Source organism: Typopeltis vanoorti, chromosome 8, assembly GCF_054136105.1.
Source record: "Typopeltis vanoorti isolate ZY-2024b chromosome 8, IOZ_Tvanoo_1.0, whole genome shotgun sequence".
Lineage (NCBI taxonomy): Eukaryota > Metazoa > Arthropoda > Arachnida > Uropygi > Thelyphonidae > Typopeltis > Typopeltis vanoorti.
This window is the reverse complement of record NC_143556.1, coordinates 124,263,814-124,286,839: the sequence shown is the minus strand read 5'-3', so window position 1 is coordinate 124,286,839 and position 23,026 is coordinate 124,263,814. Positions and strand designations below refer to the sequence as shown.

General features: G+C 33.6%; 1 protein-coding gene across 1 annotated transcript in view; it reads left to right on the top strand.

Moving 5' to 3' along the window:
* Positions 1–23,026, top strand: part of LOC150104327 (atrial natriuretic peptide receptor 1-like) — a 358,232-nt gene that overhangs the window by 260,651 nt on the left and 74,555 nt on the right. Inside the window, exons 7-8 of the mRNA XM_090396458.1 lie at positions 7,263–7,344; positions 10,990–11,119. Coding sequence (XP_090252584.1) covers positions 7,263–7,344; positions 10,990–11,119 — 212 coding nt within the window. The remainder of the gene's footprint in view (positions 1–7,262; positions 7,345–10,989; positions 11,120–23,026) is intronic.

Sequence of the window (23,026 nt, the reverse complement as noted above, 5' to 3'; positions counted from 1 at the left end):
AAATCAGGCTCTGAGCTGCGTTTCAAACGAGTGGAATGTGTTCCACATATTTATTAAGAAGTCGCCCTCGTTATAAGAGGGCGACTTCTAACAGAGCATCAAGACAGAATTTTGGTTACAACCTTAAACGTAATCGATGAACCACAGCAGGTTAGCTTGCAAGTCGGCTCCACAAAAGCACATATATATGCTGATATCTCGACAAACTGGCAAAACGTCTACGACAAGTAGGCCTATGGGCACAAAGGCCCGTAGAATGCGTCCCTTTATCCACAGCTCATCGTGTGGTATCCATAAAAATTGGAAAAGACACAACTGGGCTAATAGACTCTTTACAGATGAGGGTTGTTTTAGTCTTTCCTCCGATTCTATAAGAAGTGCTGCTTATCATCGCGAAAATGTTTTTGAAAGAGATAGATAGATACGGCGGTGCTGCCGTCATGATGTGGGAAGGTATTATGCTTAATGGACGAATCGAGCTACAAGTGCTGGAAAAGGGACTATGACTTGTGAACGATATTGCAACAAAGTTCTTCAACATCAGGTTCGATTTTTCTGTGGTGCTGTGGGAGAAGGATTCATTTTTATGGATGACAATATCACACAACATCGTACACGGCAGCGGAGATACTTCTGGAGCCCGAGGATATTACTCGAATCATGTGGCCAGAACGATCCCCACATCTCAACCCCAAAGAAAACGATTGGGATGCAATATGGGGGAGCATTGCTGCTCGATATTCCCCTCCAGAAAACAAAGAAGGTCTCATTCTCGCTCTGAAGGAGGAGTGGACCAGTTTTCCTTAAAAACTCCTGAATCACTTGGTACTAAGCATGGTATGACATTGTGAGAACGGCATTGCAGTTTTTTTTTTGGGGGGGGGGAGACATTTCAGTATTCCATACTGTTATCATAAAGTTATCATTCCATACAGTTATAATAAAACGGTGCTACTTTTCAGTATAAATTCGTTCAGAAATATTGCTGAAAATATAATGTTTCAGTGTATAATATGTGCCAATAAGAGATATTCTTATTTGCATGCGTTTTACGACCTAAACCTTTAACGTTACTGAAATGCTTACTCTAGCTACGGACTAGATATTTAACAGGTTTCTTGCTCGATCATGTGATTCATAACAACAGCATTGGACCCCTCATCTTCTGGTTTTATATCATTTAGAAAAAATCGTTTCGGTTTTTTTTCATTTTATTTATGACTACTCGGAGAAATAGAGTAGTACAATTCGTTTGTCGTAATTAATGAAAACGTTATTTCTTCATAATCTGTGATGTTTTACTCATCAACCTCGTACTTTCAATTTCTGATACTTATAATACTTTCAGTTTTAATCATCATCATTGCCCATGGGTTTAGTTCTCGTTTCACCATTGCTTGCCATTTCTCTCTCTGTCTATTTCCAGGTGACTCGAATCCTGCACACCACTTTTTCTCATCATCATCTACCCACTCTTGTTCTGGCCATTTTCTACAGTTTATACCATCCACTGTACCAAACATTAAGTTATTGATATTTCTACCGTTATCTACTCTGATGATATGTCCAAAAACTAGTTTCTCTCGAATTATTTTCTGCATTAGATTCTCTTTGCACTTTACTTTGCTATATAATTCTTCATTTGCTGTTATTTTCACCCATCCAATTCATACAATCGTTCTATGACATATTCTTTTGAGAGCTAATATTCGTGTCTTATAGTCTTTGACCATTACCCATGTCAGAAACATGCATATTTACAAGCGCTAGCTCATAACAATTCAGAGCGCTTGTGAATATGCATGTTTCTAGCAGGCTCAGTTTCATAACAAGGCCCAATGATTTACTTTTCCATAGCTTGTCCAATGCTTGCAGGTTTACATTCACTTTGTTATTCAATATATTATCCCTTTATTCACAGTCTAAACCGTACGTTATATTGTTCCCTAGACATGTGAAGTCCTAACCTCTTCCATCTCCTGTCAGCTTTTTCATCGTCTCCTCTCCTCTCCTCTCCTCTCCTCTCCTCTCCTCTCCTCTCCTCTCCTCTCCAAATATCTTTGTCTTTGTCTTATCGATGTTAATCATCAACCCAAATATATCTTTCCTTCTTTTGTTACTTAAATTGTAAGTTACTTATTATTTTTAATTGAAATTCCCGTTATTTTATCCTTTATGACATCCATTGTTCTTTCCAAAAAGTATGATAGAAATGTTTGAGGATATTGTGTCTCTTTGTCTAGTGCCTTTTGTTGTCCGGAAACATCTTCCTATGCCTCCACAGTTTCTCACAGCAGCCTCTGTGAGAAATTTCAATTTTAATATTTGTAATAACAATTGTACTACTTTCAATTTTTAATACTTGTTATAGTACTTGTAATATTGTAAATTTGTAATATTTGTAATACTTTTTAATATTTGTGTCAACTTTTCATTATGTTTCCATTAATTAATCTTAATGTTTTTTTCCTAATTTTCTTATTGTTATATCTATAGCCTTTAAAAAAAATAAATAAATAACAATATTACCATGTTGTTATTTATTTATTTATTTTATTATTTTATGGTAATGTTATTTTTTTAAAAAGCTGGTAATGAGTTAAAAGAAAAATTTCGTTTAACTCAATACCAAACAATTTCCATACATGAGAGTAATTTCCACTTTTTCCTTCTTTCATAGTTATATATTAGTTTCATTAATTGAGTTCTGTCACGAATTACCAAATTTTCACAATTTTATTTACTTTCTTGTTTCTTTATTATTGTACACAATCCAACTGCGCGCTGGTTATTATGACACTTCAAAACATGTCCTTGAAGATTCAAGAATTTACTCAAAACCCATGCCGACTCTTGGTATCTACAGCAATGAATCAGAAAAGCAAATATATGTTGTTTTGCTTATTTCATAGGCGATTTTTATGATATCCGAAAGGAAAGCAGGATCATGTTAATCTTGTCATGAAATTGGAAAAACGACTAGTGAAATTAGTGAAATATGATTTTTATGGACTTGGGCAGCTGTCATTGGTGGATATACACGCAGTTCTCTTGATTGTTTCAAAGAGAACTTCGATCGAAAGTGATCACATCTTTTGAAAATGATCATCGTCTGAAAACGGAAAATTTGTCAGGGAAATGTACTTCGAAATGATTAATGATTAGCTGTATGCAAAACAGCAGACGAGGTTACAATGTTCATGCGCTTTGTTCGTGTTGCATCAGTTGACAGAAGAGCCATATATATTGACGAAAAAGGGAACAGCACAAGTAGAACAACCTTCATATTCGCTTCATCTGTTTTCTTTATTTTACTTTTTTTTCACAGGTCTCCAAAAAAAAATTATAACTTCGATGCCAGTAAGTTAAATTTCATAAAGGCTTTTGAATGCGTCGGAAACAAAATTGGATAAGTGTTTACGACAGCAGCAGAAACAATGGATCGCTGAAAATGGTAGTTGCTTTGAAGGAAACAAGCCTCTGGTCGCTTTGGGAATTACTTCAGTCCTATGTATACTCTATAAGATAGATTCCTTGTGACTTTGAAGGAGATGACTGAACCCAAGTCTCTTTGAGGGGGGGGGGGGAATCACATCTTGTCTCTCTTTGCTAATTAGTTCATGTATACTTTATAAAACAAATCTTTTGTGTAATTACATTTGGATGAAAGAAGGGATGAACAAATAATAAATATTCAGGATAAATGCAACTATATTTAAATAAAGAAGTTTCTAAGGTGAATGACTTTTGTTTTCTTTGTATGCCTATTGGAGGTGTCTCGTGCTTTCTGCAAGACTTTTCGGATTATTATATGACTTTTCTCTCTCTCCACTTCTCTCTGTTACCACTATGTGTTATAAAAGATGCATATTCTGTGACATCCAGTTACAGGAAATTTGTAATACTTCCTTAAGCGTAATTGTGCCAAATTCGATCGTTTCTTCTGAAATCCACACGACCATAAGATACCGATAAAAGAGCGAGTTTTCTTGACGTATCATTTCGGATGTCAAATTAGCAAAGCTGATGTTGACAGTTTCTTTTGCTTAGGGAAAAAGTTCAGAAGTCGTGACGTGTTCGGATAAAATAAACAAAATTCTTCGCATTCCCATTAAGGAAATTGAGGTAATCGATCCATGATTCCTCGTCTCATAACCAGTGCGTTCTCCACATTAGGACTTTGACAACAGCTGTAAACTTTCCTACTTGCATAATTAATGGAAATGAGCTCCTATTACCCACCCGTATCCACACAAGATGGGCGGAATAGCAAAACATGGCGTCTTCTGCGCAACTAAAAGTTTATTAGTGATCGGTTCACGATGTTTTCTAACTGGTTTCGAAATTAAAGTTTTATGTTGTATATTACTTGTGTAAATTATTTATCTGAGACTTAAAATGCACTGGCGTAACTTAAGATCATTTATCGAGAATCAGATGAAGTATAAAGATTTATTACGAAGTCGGATAAGAAATCAATATTGATAAATGGCATTCAATGCCAAATTCCTGTAACATCAATATCGATATTGCTCTTTTAATATGAACTCTTATGAATTCGTTATTCGTATCTTCTCCGCTAAACAAGAAATATTAGGCTATATTCATATAATTTTGTTCGTGTCAGTGTGGATTGTTAAAACAGTAGCATAACTTTCTTCACACTTTCTCTGCAACAAAACAGATATCCTTATGGGAAGCGTACCCACGAAGAATTATAAACCTGACTCATATTTTAATATTTTGAATCGAATAGGTTAAATGGATGTTTTTTCAGCTCTGGAATCCCACCAGAAGGGGTATTTCAAACCACGAGTATGGAGAATGCATCACGACGGATGAAGGAAACTTTTTTTCTACAAAAGACTGATAAACGTGTAAGTTACAGCTGGATATGAACCTACAAGCTAGCGGTTAGACAGAAGCAACACTATCTACTCACGCACACATATTTTCTTGCAGTAATACAGAATTAGATATCTAAGTTTTCATTGATTGATTGATTCAGCCAGAGAGGAATGTGGTGAGCCTTGCAGGCATGTTTTCTGCAAGGATAGAAAAATCAGAACTCCCTGGTAGGCCCAGGAAGTTAAAATGGAAATGAAAAAAAAGAAGAAATCATATCAAAAGTTCCTGACAAATAAGTCAGCTTGTGCTCTTAGAAAATACAGAGACAAATGTAAGAAAGCTAAACAAAACTAGCTAAACTAAAGTCATGGGAAGACTATGGTAAGAACATAGAAACTAAATATCAAGAAAGTGTTGAAATATTCTGGAGGCTGTTGAAAAAGCTCAGAAATGGAGGAAAGAATGTTGTAAAAACAATTAGTGATGATAAATGTGACATGAAAACTGAATTACTTTGAAAAATTGCTAAACGAACCAATCAGTGACAGCAGAATATTAAAAAACACTCCACAGGCATGCAATCAGAGATACCTATCCATACTTGAATTATAAAAAGCCTTCAAATGCTTGGAATGTGGAAGGTCATTGGGAGTAGTGATATTCGACAAGAAATGCTGAAGTATATAGGTATAAAAGTCACAGTAGCTCCACTGCATAGTTCAAAAGGCCTGGACAGAGGGACGAATTCCAGATGATTGGAGTAGAGCTCTCATAGTACCAATATATAAAAAAGGTAAATAAAATTGAATGTAAGAATTATAGAGGTGTTTCTCTACTGAGTGTTCCTGGTAAGATTTATGCAAATATACTTGAGGAGAAATGGTTGAGAAGGGTTGTGGAAGGGAAGCTTAGTGAGGAACAAGCTGGATTCAGGCCAAATACAGCCACTCAGGATCAGATTTTCACTTTATGACAAATAGTCAAGAAACCATTGAAATATAACAAATATCTGTATTATAACAACGTTTTGTAGATCTGGTAAAGGCATATGACAAGATGCCAAGAGAAAAGTTATTCAAAACGCTACAGTTTTATAGTGTCAATAGAGCATTATATCAAGCAATACTTAGTCTTTATTTGAGTTGTAAGTCGGTAGTTAAAATTGAAGGAAGATGGTTTAATGCTAAATCTGGTGTCAGACAAGGATGTACATTATCCCCTCTGTTATTATTATCTATATGGATCACATTATGAAGGAAAGTGGTTTGAAACCTGATATCAAAATTGGAGATGTTAATATCAGCTCTTTACTTTACGCGAATAACGTTATGCTTCTAAATAAATCCATTGCAAGTCTGCAAAATTGCCTGACTAAATTGAATAACTGTTGTAATAGATTTGGTATGATGGTCAGCAATAACAGACGATGAAAATAGCCAGAAGCATTATGAATGAAGAACCTATAGAACAAGTAAAACATTTCAGCTACTTCGGCATGCTTTTTAGTGAAAATGGTAAATTAAATATTGGAAATATTTATATGGAATAAAACAGAGAGAGAGAGAGGAGAGAGATAGAGAGAGAGAAATTAGTCAAAACACTAAATTAGCTGTATACAAGGCAGTGTTCAAACCAATTTTAATTTGTGGATCTGAGAGGTGGGTTAGAAATAAAGCATTTGATCAAAGACTAGAGACCACAAATATGATTGTCCTGAGAATGATTACAGGAGTGAACAGATGGCATCAGTGACAATATCGTATTAAAAACTATGATATTAAGAAAGAACCTAACATTGTTAGAATCCAGGAATGTGTTAGCATAGTTAATCTCAGGTGGTATGGTCACCTAACAGAATTGGAGAGGAAAGGTTAGGAAAACAAGTGTTCTCTGCCAGGTTGGTAGGGAAAAGATCCAGAGGAAGGCCAAGATATATGCGTAATAATGCAGCAAAAAGTGCCTTAGAAGATAGAAATATAAGATCTGATAATGGAGTCTTGACAGAAAGAGATTTGGACAAAAATTGTTGAAAATAAGTTAGTAATGATGTGCCCATTGAGAGGACGTCAGGAATTTGATGACGACGATGAAGTTTTCATATCAGCTTGAAGTTAGTTATCTACCAGTCATACTGTTACATCCTCAATATGGAAGCAATATCATCATACCAAAGGAAAATTACATAAAATCTTAATAAATGTTGCTAATGTCTAATATTCTGAAAGAAATCCATAACTGATTTTTCATCTAAAAGTAACTCAGAATTAATTTTTTTTTATTCTATTGGAGATTAAGAACTGAGCAAAGCCTATTCTTTTGTAACACGTTAATAAAACAAAAATTATATTAAATAAAGTCAAAGCACTAAATTAAAGAGACTCATTAAAGTGATCTGCTGTTACATTTTTTTCCAGAAATGCCAAAATATGCTATAGTGAGTGCAGTACTTGCATGCGTTGTAGTCATCCTCTCCCTGGTATCTTTAATTACCTTCAGGTACGTAATCATTTGTATTAAGAAATAATGTGTGTTTCTATTAAGCAGATTGCTTTGCTTGTAAATTTCTTATCAAATGAAATTGTGTTTTTTCCATATTTCGAGTAACTGTTATCAATACTTGACAATGCAAGATGAAGCGATGATTTTATTAAACTATAACATTGACGGTTGAGAACTCTTCACGGTTTATATAAGGCTCCAACGCACAAACAGTAATGCTAATATTATAAACTTGAAAGTAATGATACTATTTCGTAATTATTTTGAAGTGATTTACAAAGCATCATAGAAACAAAGTTTGTTATTAGGATTGTTCATAATAACCTAATCTGCACTGTTAAAACATATATAGCTCTGTGTAGCATGTACATTGCAATAGCAGGCAAATGATATTAATTGGCTTCTAGACAATTAATCGATGTTAAAGAAGATAGAAAGACATAATATATTGCAGAAATGAATACAAGCGCATTGGTAATGGCTTTGGTCATATTAGTTACTTACATACATAGGAGAATGGAAGAGTGTAGTTAAGTGCAGAGGAGTTTGTAGAGTGGATGACCACTCTATTCTCAAACCAACATATATTGAATTCGAATCCCACTGTGACATGGATGTTTACGGATATGTGATATTTGTTTTTCCTAGTTCAATATCTTCTCACCACTTACTGGAAGGCTGCAACGACAAAATGATCAGAGATGACAGATTATTTAATCATTATCCAAGTTGATAATGGTGGATAGTGGATAATCCAATTGGAAGATATATATGAAAAGCTTCACAGTTTTTCATATACAGGGTTGCCATAAAATAACTTGCCCTCTTTGGAGGCATCTGTAGCTAAAACCAATAAACGGAATGAGACCAAATTTTATGTTAAGACTTCTGAAGGCATGGGAAAATGTTTGCCGCGAAAAAAAAGAGTTAGTACCAAAATTCGCCGAAAGGAGAAATTTTGGTGCTGGAGGAGCCGAAAACAAGCGGATAATTACATTAAAGGCAGATAAAATGGAATAATAATATTTAGACGGTGTAAGCGACAGCCATGTCACTCATTCCAGCTAGATATGTGGAGCGTTACAATGATAATAATAATAATAATAATAATTAAACTAAAACAACAACTTGCAAGAGACACGGAAATTAATGTAGTGATTGAACTCACAGAAAATAATGTTTTATTCATCAGAATCAGGATTCCGTGGACCACATACACGATTTTCAATGTGCTGACCTTTCTTGTGTACAACAAATTGCATCTGGTGTGCGACATGCTCTACAGCTGAGCGTAAGGAGTCGGATTGGATGTTCATAACAGCCCGTTTTATGTTCTCTTTCAAGACATGCAAGTTGGGAACGCCACCAACATACACAACGGATTTCAAATACCCCCACAACCAAAACTCATATGGAGTGATGTCCGGGGATCGAGGAGGCCATGCCATCGGAAAGAACGTACTGATAACCCGGCAATCATTCGAATAACTGCCTGAACGTTTCAATTCCTTTTTAAGTGGAACTGGTGGCGCTGCTGTCACGTACGCGCAGTAAAATTTGCATAATCCTTTTTACCTACGTTAACTGCAAATATCAGACTGCTTTCGGCTCCGCCAGCGCCAAACGTTCCCCTATCGGCGACTGTTGGTACTAAATCTTTTGTTTTTCGCGGAAATCATCTCCCCATGCCTTCAAAAGTCTCAATATAATATTTGGTCTCATTCCGTTTTTTGGTTTTAGCTACAGATGCCTCCAAAGAGGGACATTTATTTTATTCATAAAAAATGTTTGAGAGTTTCTAACCACTCATGTCAAATTTTTGTAGATTATCCGTCCATGTTGTTCTTTGACGACCTTTCCTTTTGGTATCCAATCAGTGCTTAACTTTTGTCCAGGTTATGTCTGGCAGTCTAGTAATATGGACAGCCCATCTCCACTTACATGTTTTACACCACTTCACAATATCCTACACCGCATTCATCTCTCTAATTATAGTATTTTATAGTATTATATCACGTTTTATTATGTGGAAAATTCTTCTCTATAAGGCTCTTGTGGCCACACGCAACCTGTCTTACATTTTCTTAGTTGTTGCCCATGTCTCACTTCACAGGAATACTGGAATAATGCATACATTAAAGAGCATTTCTTATAGGCTTATAGTTAAAGCTACTAAGAGATAATCTTTGTACTGCCAAAAAATGCTTTGATTCCTTGTGTGATCCTTATTCTTATTTCTCCATCCTGTTTTTGCTTAAAACTAACTAATGTATATCTTGGAATACTTTTCCAGAGAAGATCTTCGTGGAGTTTAGAAGGATAAAAATCGTCGACATTCAACTCATGGTGGAACGTTGGATAAACCTCTATAATTGAATTTCGTTATAAATTGTCGTATACTGTGTATATCATCTTGATCACTTTAACTGTTATTTTCAAAGAAAATTGGACGTGCGAAATATACTGCACGTTGCACTAAATATATACTGCATATACTGCGAAATATAACATTTTGATTTTCATAAGTCACGGGTAAAGAGGATTAGAGGTTTTGAATAGAGGTTTAGAGTTTCAGTATTTTTCTAGGGAGTCCAACCTTTTTTTACAAATTATCTTTGTCGTCTATCATACACCAACAACCAGCTATCAGTTGAGTTTGAAGCTTCAACTTGTAAACTTGTAAACCAAATTCAGCCAAATGATGAATTTAGAAAAATTAATGAAGTTGAGAGACATGCAATATTGTCTGAGTCATGGTGTCAGACATGATGAATCCTCTCCCATCATTACAACATGCATAATCTAGTTAATTCTAAGAACAAAACTGAATAACTGTTAATCACTTATGCGGTATTCACATTATTAAATTTTCCCGTTTTGTTATGTGGAACATTAATTACGGTGAACATTCGTTGTACCACTAAATTGGAAGCAGCCGATGTATATCGTCTTATAAACTCGAAAACGAAATAGCAAGTAACCAACGACCCTCGAACATAATTTCTAAAGCAAATACTTTTAAAAAATTGAGTTCGTTCACACTGATTATGACTTCGAATTCCTGTTGCTCTTTTCTGTTCTGTTTCCATTGCCACATGCCATTTCAACAAAACAAAATCGTCACATGCACAGGAACGTAGAATTCACACTGTTTTCGACAGTAATATACTTCTTTGGATTTAGTGTCAGGAGATGGAGGCATCTTCTCCCATACTGTTTTCCCTCGATCTTATTGCAATCATTGATAGCCTCGAGCAGAGCTTGAGTAGTAGCTAAGAGTACTTAAGAGACTTACTGCCCACCGATCTTCAATAAAACTTGTGTTTAAAAGAGCCTCGTTTACTGTCGTTTGAAAATAAAAGATATTAAAATAATAATTTATTTATTTTTACTTTTATATACACTGCCTCTGAATATATTATTAATGAATGTTAATCCTTTCTCGCATTCTGATATATCCATACAATAAAATCGCTGTGATGAGAAGAATAGCTGCTTTATCTTTTCGATGCAATATTGCCATATTAAATTTTTATCATTTTTATAGATTAATAACAATACTCATCAGTGTTTTAATCAGTACACTCAAATAGTAGTCAGCATAAATAAACTGCCTGACATCATTTCTAAACTTTTGCCTAGGCACTTTAAATTGGAAGCAGAACTCGCCTCAATGACATGGAAGATTAAGTGGGAAGATATCAAAGGCATAACACCAGGTCAGAAAAAGCATTTTGGTTCTAGGATAAGCTTAAATAGGATTAGCCTGCCGGTGAGTATTTTTGCAATGTTATACTTTCTCATTTTCAGTTAGAAGTCATTGATTTCGTGTTAGATTTTATTATTTCCTTTAGAATTCAAAATGTGCACAAAGATTTTGAGGATGATTTATTATTATTTCAAATAGATAATTGTATTAGCATGAAAACAAGAAAACCCTTCTTTAGTATAATTTAATGTATCCAACAATAATTCATAAAGCTAGTTACTGAGTTCTGCATTATTTATTTGTCACAAAACGAACGATTCTTCGTCCCCTCTACCACTCTAACTTCCTTACAATCCCTGTACAAAATAAAATCTGTATCTTTTTTGTTAACTTTAATGTTAGCTAGATAATGCAGAAAAGTATGTAATGAAATGGCATCGCATTTGTTCTTGGAAATCTTATTTTAATGTGCTATTGTCCCTTAAATATTAATATCGAAATGAAACATTAGAATAGGACTTATCAGTTAAATAGTATTTTCAAATGAAATCCTCTAGTTTAATCTTTATTTCTTTAAATTAGTTTGTAACACACACACAAAGTTACAGTCAAATAAAAGCTGTAGGTAGAGGCAATTTTTTCTTAACGATTTCGATTTGATATGCTAATAATCCTTTGCCATTGCATTCAGGTATTTTGTCATATGCTCTACAACTACTTGTAGAGCTTTTAACAGTTCTAAGTTGATTAAAGTTCTCATTGAATATTCCAGTTCACGCAGATTCAGTTTCTATCAAAATGATTCTCAAATGCTTATTATTCATAATCTAATGAAAATATATTTAATAGTAATCTATAAAAAAGGGGTCACTGAAATCATAAAAATATATGCTATTGATTATATGGAAGTACAGTACTTCTGAATTGAATTCTTTAAACCTAAGCGCATTAGTTAATGAAGTAGAAAGTGCATGATGATCCTAAAGAGCATATTCCAGTTCTATAATTAACTATATACACGCGAAGTAATGCTTAATTAGGACAAACCTTTTTACGAATTAACGTGTGTAAGATACCTCAAGTTCGATCGAAATCCTCAATATTTATATGAACTAGAAAACAAAGGAAACTCTAAGCATAATATGCATACATTATAGGAAAGAACGAAAAAATATGTTTACTAATTCCAAATAACAATAAAAACGTCCTGCTTTCATGATATTGAATATATAAGCTAATAGTATGTTATATACACTACTGTGCTAAATTTGCTTGGATGCTTCTTATGTTAAGAAATAAAAGAAGAGATGAAGAACGATAATTGATATTCCAAGTAATTTTATGAGTCTGCTCTACATCTCACTATAAATGGGAGCTGTCGAATGCATGCAACAAAGAAGGAAGCGGAGAAAAATGCAGTGTCCTCGCTCTCTGATCTGATATTTGCATTCTCTCTCTCTCTCTCTCTCTCTCTCTCTCTTTCTTTAGAGTATATCATAATCACTAATGGCTTTCCGTAATATTTTAAACATGATTCTGGCTCTCGTATTCGTCATTTCCTTTGAACAAAATGGCTTTCTTTATGGCTAAAACGATTTGTCCGTCGTTAAGTGAAATCTTTATTGTGCTCCACTGCTACCTTTCGGTCTTTAAGCATTATTTAAAGCTTTTAAGACTTCCACACTACCATTAATTGAAGTCATGTTGGTATTTTACTGAAGATTTATTGCGGGTAGAGAATTTAGAGCAAGGATATAAAAGTAAATAACAAGAAGTTGTGTCAGTTTAGAGCAATCCTGCGTTTTCTCTCCTGGTATGATTGTTGTTCACAAAGGATATTCATGAGTCCCAGAAATTAAAACTCACTGTCTCATTTCTATATGAAATACGTTTTAAAATACAGTACCATTGGAAGAGCTAAGACAGATTCTCTAGTAATAAATATCACGAGACATATAGTTTCCACTTAAACCTAATTAGAAAATGGAAAACTTGTTTACTTTTAACTAGTTAAATATTGCATAAAGTAATCTCATCCATGTCTGTAATGTTAGAAAAAGAAAGAATAAATTTTATATTACTGCACCTTTTTAGTATACTAAAAAAACTTATAATCCAATAACTAGCAATCCACTTTCGACTCTTGTTTTATTCTTCCAATAATCAAGTAGATGTTAAATAAATGCATGTAGGATTTTATTTCCAAGAAGCTCGAATTTTTCCTCTCCCAAAAAGATATGAATCGCTAGAACGCTAGATAGTGAAACAAAACAACAACCTAAAAAAAAAAAAAACCACAAGAGTAATTCAGTCAGAATATCAATTAAAATGTAATAAGTTCTGCATTTTAGCAACTGTTCTATGAGGTATAATAAAAATAATAATAATAATAATAATAATAATAATAATAATAATAATAATAATAATAATAATAATAATAACTAGCGTTGTTGGAAGGATCATTCGATGGAGGATAATATCATTTATGATGATACAAAATAATTATTATATAAAAAATAGATATATATATATTGAATATATATCTGTAGAACATTGTTTTTATAGCATCAATACATATTAATGATGATGATTTCATTAGAAAAACTGAACTTGCAATTGTAGGATGCAAAAACGATAATTACCGTGTTTTATTTCTAGGGCAGGAAAACCTGATTTTATGATAATTCCAATTACAATGTCTTGTCTGTAGCGCTAAAATAACAAACAAAAAATATCGTATTTGTTTGTTTTTGTTTTTCTTTGTTATATTGTGTTTATGCAAGGAAACATTTTGCACGGGTAAACAATGTGTTACTATGCAATGAACGTTCATTACAGTGTCACGTTCATTGAATGTCCTTCTACGTAATACACGTGACACTGCATAAAAGCCTAGCTTTATTTCCCATTTCAAGTTCATAATTCATGGTAGCATTCCATGATATCAAACATATTCGCGTATTCTTTCTTAAAGAAATAAAAAAAAATTGTATTCATCTTCTTTCCTTTAATAAGGTACAGCTGGTAACGAACACTTCACACCTAGTCTTTTCATCCTCTAAACCACTTGTCCTTTTCCAGCTAGATATATAGGGTAGCCCGTAAGTCATGGAACTTGCCGTAGAAAGGCCCGGTTGTGTGTGAATCAGCTGCATAACTTTTTTAACATCACCAGATTTTTTATTAGTTATGAAAAACCACATCACGTAAATTCCATTTTTGACTTCAAAAAGATGGGCCCCTTTCTTCTGAATGTTCCATGAGTAATGGGCCATCCTGTACATTTTATTACTCGTCTCCGTCATTGCATGATGTCTCTCTCTCTCTCTCTCTTTAAATAAGTACTTCCCAATCTTCAGCTACATTTTTCCTCTATTATTGACAATGCAACAAAAATCTTCCTAAAATCCCTGATAAGAGTTTCCCGTTAATTGATGAGTCATCCTTAATAGCCTACCTTCAGTCGCTGTCTTAAAGACAATCTCTTTCTCTGTTTTTCTATAGGATTTTATGCGCATCGTTTTCAGGAAAATGGCATAAGTTATTCCTAACTTTTATTTTTATCCTTCTCAGGGCAGACTACAAACACGATAAACCAGCTTCTTCTCCCCCCCCCACACACTCTTTCGTTTCATCATCCACTATTCCAAAGGACATTCCTACCAAGTATTTCGCAATGAGTACTACAACCCCTAGCTATTTAAAAAAGAACATTAGGTACGTCATCTCTTCTCTTAAAAATAAATAAATAAACCATTTTGTTACTGGACCTGTGCTTTTAACAACGAATCTCATACAGAATCACGTCACCAGTTGTTCCCTTTCTGAATGCTAAGGGCGTTGTGCATTTCTTGTAATATATTTTGGTAACCTTTTACTTTAGATGTGCAGTTACCGTGCACTACTTTTCTACTTAACCTGCTTCAACATCTTGTTTTCAAAAATCACTTTTCGTATAGTGTCTCGTTTATTTCCCCTCCTCTTGATTTCTTCCTTCCTAATGTAATCGTTGTTTGCTTAAATTACAAAATCGATGTCCCATTAATCCCTTGGTTATCTACGACAAGAGATCGGAAACTGTGTTCGCGTTTGGGAGTACTGTGTTAAGTTGAAAAGTTCTTTCTGATATTCTCTCTCTCTGTGTGCTCCTGTGTTTCATAGCACATATGGAACATAGGAGTATTATATTATTTTTAGTAATATGGATATTACTAAAGATAAGTTTGTAAAGAAAGAACCCGCTGATAATACCACATATGAAAACGCAAAGATATAGTATTTTTAAGATATGCATAACTAAGCAAATCTATTTCAAAGGACAACAGAGAAAGAGTGCAGATAATGGCAATTTTTCACTGAGAGACTGAAGTGGAACTGTGAATAGGTGTTTGTTATTGCTTGCGATTTAAGTGAAGTGATGCTGATGACATTCTAATTATGGTGATCATGGAAATATGAGTAGAATATATGTGTTTAATAGATGCTGTTAAAAAGAGAAATAAGTTGGTGACAGACAACTTGAGAGACAGATTGGTGAGAGAGTAATAGGTTAAGAATAAATTGATAGTTGTTCCAAAGCAAAGTCAACTTCTGGTTCTTGGAAAATCGAATTTGTGAATGCCAGGAACATACTGCATGGAATATATTTAGGTAAAAAAAGATAAGAGTTATTTCAAGAAGGGAACCCCGTGCTTGCTAAAAATATGGATATTACTAAAGATAAGAGAGCGAGAGGAAAATTTACCTTACCGCGTTTTTAGGGGGGGGGGAATTAGAAAGAGCTAATTTCTTTTTCCCTTGAGCTTAACATGGTTATTTAGATATAATATACCAGCAGAATAATTTTATATCTCTAATTAAGGTCGTAGAGGTAAATGTTTTAGACTTTTTTATGTTTGTACAAGGTTTCTATGTTTTCATCAGACTTACAAATCAGATTTGCTTCTACTTGAATAATTCCGTTGATATACAGAAGGAGGAGAGTAAGTTGGATTGCGCACTTTGAAGATCAAGATTCATTTATTACGGCATGTGCAAACAAGGTGTCCACAAGTCATCAATCGCATGTCTTTTCGCAAAAGACAAAAGATAGATCAAGTGGTAGGAGGTCATGAAGGTATTTTATCCTAAACATTACCAAACATATCTGAGATACAAAAGCTATCACTTTTGAGATACAAAAGCTATCATTTTTACTATACAATTTTAGAGAACGTTTCCAAGGTGGGATGGGATGAAATAAGCAAGTCGAATGGGGATGCAGTAACACAATTACTTTTCCATTATTATTATTATTATTATTATTATTATTATTATTATTATTATTATTATTATTTCTGTCAGATAATCGCATTGAATCTATAGAAAACGACCCTGGAATGGAAAAAACGGCAAAACACATAGTAAACTGGAATGTAAGAGGAATAGCATACAAAGAAATAGAATTAGACCAATTATTAAATGAAATCTATCAATCCCAGTGGCTTTAACAGGCTTTTAAGGCCCACAACGTTCCAAGCATGCTTGGATTTCGTAACCGAAATACGAGGATAGAATGGTCACTTCTATGCCTCAAGCTATTCTTGGCTGTATCGCTGTGTGTTCACGGGGCCGGTTTGCCTGCTTGCGGGATGAAAAACACCAGACAAACTGGAGGAAAGACCGACTAACTTGGCTATGGCTGAGGAAGAACCTTCAGCTCCTCACCTCTCCGACGTGAATCGTACCTAGGACACTCCTTCCCCAGGCATATGGTTGCGAAGCGCAAAGCCACTAGTCTAACCGCACGGACAGTTATTAAATGAAAGAAATTATAAAATAGCAGTAATCACTGAAACAAAAAAGAAATAAAAAGGAACCATGAGAACTGAAAATTTTAATGTGATATACAGTGGAGTTGACAGAGACCAAAGAGCACAAGCAGGATTCATGATTTGGATTCATAACTCCCTTTCAAAACAGTTAAAACATTATAAATTATGGAATGAAAGAATAATAGAAGCTAATATAAAAATAGATAGAGGCTATTTAACAATAACTGAAAAAGAAGAGAGAAGAGAACAGGATAATATTGATTTTTATAATCAGCTACAAAACATATATAATAAAATAAATAAAAATGATTACGTAATTTTAGCAGGAGATCTAAATGCAATAATTGGAAACACGAAAATTAATAATAATATAGGAATACATGGAGAACATACTCTAAACAGGAATGGTGAAAAATTGATTGACTTTGTAGTTTATAATAACCTAAAAATAATGAATTACTTCTATAAACATAAAGACATACATATACTTGGGCAGCAAGACATTGGAAATCAATATTAGATTACTTTATATTAAATGAAAAGACATCAAAATTTTCACTAGATATTAGAGTTCACAGAGGATATGAAATAAGCAGTGACAACTTCCTTGTTGAAATAAAATTAAGATTACCACCTAAATGGCTACAAGTAACAAGAACAGAAAGAAAAATTGAAACATTTGTTTATAAAACTTGACTATTGAATGACACAAATGGACAATGGCTATATGAACAAAGAAATAACCAATATCTAGATAAAATAAAACAAAATGAAGAAATAGAAATAGAATGGCTTAATATAAAAACGATACTAAATGCAGCAGCAAATGAAATCTTAGGAAAGACCAAAAAATTCAGTAAAATGAAAACAATGAAGATCTGGGATGATACAATGAAAGAAATAATCAAAACGAAAAAAGACGCCTATCATAAATGCTTAAGCAGTAAAAGATTAGAAGATGAAATATAATATAAAAGAATAAGAGCCATAGCTAAAAGAGAAGTCAGAAAAAGACAAAGAGAATCATGCAACAAATTTGTTTCTAATTTAGAACATGATTTATATAAAATAAGACCCAATGTATATAACATTTTAAAACACTTAAATGCAGATACCAAAGAAAACATAAAATTAAACACTGAATTGAAATTAGAAGAATTTCTAAATTGCTACACAGAATTGTGGACAGACAAATATTTAAGAAAAAAGACAACTGGCAATCAATTAACGAAAATGAAAAGGAAATAACTAAAGAAGAATTAGAAATCAGCCTGAAAGAAACAAGATACGGAAAATGACCTGGAAAAAAATAAACTAGTTCAGAACTATATAAATATGCAGGAACAAGATTCAAAGAAAGAATCTTATTATTTTTAAATAACATTTATTCAACTGGTATCCCCCCAATAGAATGGAAAAAAGCAATTATGATTCCTATCTTTAAAAAAGGTAATAGAGATGATCCTAAAAACTACAGAGGTATCAGTATACTAAATTCCTGTTACAAAATATATAGCAGAATCTTAAATAGCAAACCAATGAAATATTTGGAAAAATTTATTTCAGAAGTACAGAATGGATTTAGATAAGGACGATCATGTATAGACCCGGCCTTTTGCCTAAAACTAGTAATAGAGAAGAGAAGAGAATACAATTTAGAAACACATATTGCATTTAATGACTTTGAAAAAGCATTTGACAAAATTAAAAGAAACATATTATTTAACATATTAAAAGAAAGACAAATACCAAATAATATCCCAAAAGCTATCAAAAGTATATATGAAAATAATCAAATACAAATAAGATTAAATCACGAGATATCATATACGAGAGAGATAAACCAAGGGGGCCGACAGGGATGTCCTTAAATGAAATAATAATAAAATGGAATAAAAATTTACATCAAGGAATTAAACTTTCTCCTACAGTAAACTTAAACACTCTCCTCTTTGCCGACGACCAAATAATAATTACAAATTCTGAAGATAAACTACAAAAAGCTATTTTAGATCTAAATGAGATATCCAAAGATTATGGTATGATAATATCAACAGAAAAATCAAAAACTATGGCCTTTAAAGGACAAGATCCCGCAAGAACTAAAATAGTAATAGATAACAAGATATTAGAACAGGTGAATTCATTTAACTACCTAGGATGTATGATCACATATGAAAATGAAAAAGATATAAACGTAGAAATTGCAAAATATTTAAAAATACCAGGTGTAATTAACTCTATATTTAAACCAAACCTAGTTCAAAAACAAACCAGACTAAAAGTATACAATACATTAGCCCTACCAGTCTTAATGTATGGAAGCGAAATCTGGACAATAAAACAAAAAGACAAAGATTAACAACAGCAGAAATTAAGTTTATGAGAAAAACTGCAAAGTATAGCCTATTTGATCACAAAAGAAATGAAGAAATTATGAAAGAATTAAACCAAGAACCAGTAATAGAAAAAATTAAAAATATAAACATAAATGGATGGAACACGTTCAAAGAATGAAAACAGAAAGATTACCAAAACAAGCCTTAAAGTACAAGCCATTAAAAAAAAGAAAACCAGGACGTCCTCTTAAACGATTCAACGATGACTTCTAAGACCGGAACAGGTCATGCTTGGCCTAAATCCTTGATACGCATGATGATGATGATGATGATTTTATTCACATAATTGATACATAGTCAAAACAAGATATCATATAAAAAAAATATGACTGGTGATTCAGAACAATCAGATTCCACCCAAGAATCTAAGAATAATCCGTCAGGTAGCGTCGTAAAATATGGACTGTTCCAAATAATGTTTTTTTTTTGTAGGTCATATGGGATCACTTCATTGATTTTTAATTACTGTAAATAGTTGGACAGCTACTTTGAAGTTACACCAAGTGCACCGATAACTATTGGAATGAATTTTGGGTGTTTAAGCCATAGTCAGCCAACTTCGATTGCCAGATCTCGATATTTAGTAATTTTTTCCAGTTTTTTATTGTTAATGTTGTTATCACTGGGTACTGAAATATCGATAATCCAAACCTGAAAATGTTTGATAAATTGTGATGCCAGCTCTATTGTGTTCCAAATGCCGATCAGTTTGTATTCTAAAGTCCCAGATAATTTTTTCTGTTTCGTCTTCCAATACAGTCTCTATTTTATGCTGCCACCAGTAATCAGAAGTAGGAAAGCCATATTGTTTGCATTCATGATAATGAACTATTTTGGCCACTTGATCATGGCGGTATTTATATTCAGTTTGAGCTATTTTGCTGCAGGCACTGATTAGTTGTTCTACAGTGTCATGTTTCTGATCACACAATCTGCATTTGCTGTTATTATTGATGTTGAAAATTTTTGCTTTGATCGCATTAGTTTGTAATGCCTGTTCTTGAGCTGCTAGAATAAATCGTTTTGTTTCCTTTTTAACGTATCCGTGTTGTAGCCATTGCCATGTCTTGTTCACGTCAATTTTGTCCTCAGTATCTCGAATACATTTGCCATGCAAGGGTTTATTTTTCCAGCGCACATATCGGATATTTTTTTGTTCCTTTTTTAATCCGATTTGTTTCCTGTTGCTTTTAGAAGGCCCTCTTGTGTAATTACTTGAAGCACTGGCTCAGAGATATTGTCGATGTAATTTCTTAAACCAATGTTTTCTTCTTCCATAGTCTGTCTCACTTGCAGCAGACCCCGTCCAACTATTCTTCTCGGAAGGTACAACCGGTCAAGATCACTTCGTGGATGTAATGCATGATGCATAGTCATTAGTTTTCTAGTTTTGCGGTCTAGTTTTTCCAGGTCTTCTTTTTTCCAATTTATTATGCCAGCTATGTATGGGATCACTGGTATATCCCAAAACTTCATTGCTCTAATTGTGTTTAATCCATTTAGTTTTGTTTTCAGAATATTTCTAACTCGTTTGATGTATTCTGATGCTGACTGTTGTTTTACTTTCGAGTAGAGCATATCATTGGCTTCTAATATTCCTAGGTATTTATAGTGTTCTTCAGCTGAAATTGCTTTTATATATTTCTCTTTATCAAAATTAAAATTGCTAGTGTCATTAATTTTTCGTAGTTTAATAGATAAAATTGTGCATTTATCTAAACTAAATTCCATTTTGATGACCTGACTGAAAATACGAACTGTGTTCAATAAAGAATCTATTTGCTGGGCTGATTTTCCATATAGCTTCAAGTCATCCATACACAACAGATGGGAAATTTTAATATTACATTTAGGAATTCATAGACAAAGGTATCAAAGAAATGTTGAAGAGCAATGGTGACAAGGAATCACCTTGGAAAATTCCACGTTTAATGCTGTTATCTACAAATCCTTCATTATTCACTATTAAAGTTCTTTTCCATGATTTCATAGCAGTAGCCAGAAACGAACATATGTTTTTGCTAATTCCAAATATTTTTAGTGATTTTAGGATCCAGGAGTGTGGGAGGGAATCGAATGCTTTCTTGTCATCTATCCATGCCATGTTTAAATTAGTTTTTCTTCTTTTTGAGTTTCTGAGAATCATTTTATTAATAAGGATCTGGTCTTTTGTTCATCTAGATTTTTGAAAATTGCCTTTTTGTTCAATCGGATAAATCTGATTATCTGATAAGTAGTGGTATATGAAATTTGCTATGATTGCAGTGAACAGCTTAAGCATAGTTGGTAGGCAGGTTATTGGACGATAGTTACTTGGGGCTGCATCCTTATCCTTATCTTTCATGAAGAGAAAAGTGCACCCAGATATCATCCAGTCTTCCACTGAGCCAGACTGCAACAAATAATTAAATTGTTCTCTCATTCGATCATGTAGACTGGTTAGATGTTTTAACCAAAATCCATGTAGTTCGTCTTTGCCAGGTGCACTCCAGTTTTTTAATTTTCTAGCTTGAGAACTGACCATTTCTTTGGTGATAATGACATTTTGCATTTGTTTTTTCATTTCTGATTCTATTTCCTTAATCCATGAAGCATCTTTATTGTGTTCAATAGCAGATTGACTTCCAAAATTTGAGTGTTTCTTCTTTTCCGGGTGAATGATGGTTTGCATTTGTATTTCTCTGGAGAAAGTAGAAGAACTGACCTTTGTTCTGTCGAAATTGCATATTTTGTACATATTGGTTTATTCTTGTTTCATATCTTTTAATTTTCTGTGCAGTCGCTGTAATTTGTTTTAGCTCTTCGGTAACTTCGCAGTTGTTTTGTTGGCCAAATTATATGTGTTAATCAGTTTGTTTTTGCTGTTATTATTTTTCAACCGTCCTTCTTCAAAACTCTTTAAGTTGCTTAGATCAGCTTGAAGCCTGTTGACCTTTCCTTCTAACTGGATTTTCCATGGTGCAGATTGTTTCATCGTCTGCTTTTGTCTTTCGGTTTGCAACCAAGCTTCACTGAAATGATAAGGCTGTGATGTATAGGAGATGATTTTTTCCCTTTATACTGTTGGTTGTGATGGTTTCAATTATAGCATTTGCATCTAAGAGAATCTGTTTTAGTTTAGATTGTTGTAAAGCTTTTAATGGTGGTAGTCTTATACGCTAGTTTATGGAGTTCATATGTTCCAATATCCCTGACTTCATTTTACACTACACTTCTATCAAGACATTATAAGGTATGTCGCCAGCTTGATGTTTACTGAGTTGAATTCCAAAGTTTGATATAGCTACCTCCTGATGATTTTCTGTTACTGGAGTTGTTGGTTTCTTACGTAATTCTTGCAGCTCAAGTTCAGTAAATATTTTGTTATGGAAAATGAAATTCTTTTGGTCCATAAGTCTTTGTCTGTTATTACAGATTCTGGGAATTTTTGTTTCCAAATTAAATGCATATGCTTTCTGAAACCTCGTTTTTCTGGTGTTGATCTGTAAAAACATTTCATAATTTCTCTGTTTTTTTCTACAGTCCATTTTTTACGTTTGGTTTCTTCCAGTCGCTTTTCAGCTTCCTGCCCTGATTGCCCAGCAAGGAAAGCTGGGTCCTGTAGCTCACTTGTCGCCTGATGCCCAGGATCACCAACATCTGACTCAGTCCTTGATGACCCGAGCATAGACTGATCTGGTATGGATCTCTTCTTCCTTTTCATCGTTAAGATGGGGGATGGAACACTGTTAGTCTGGCTCCTCAGTTGAGACCTGCCT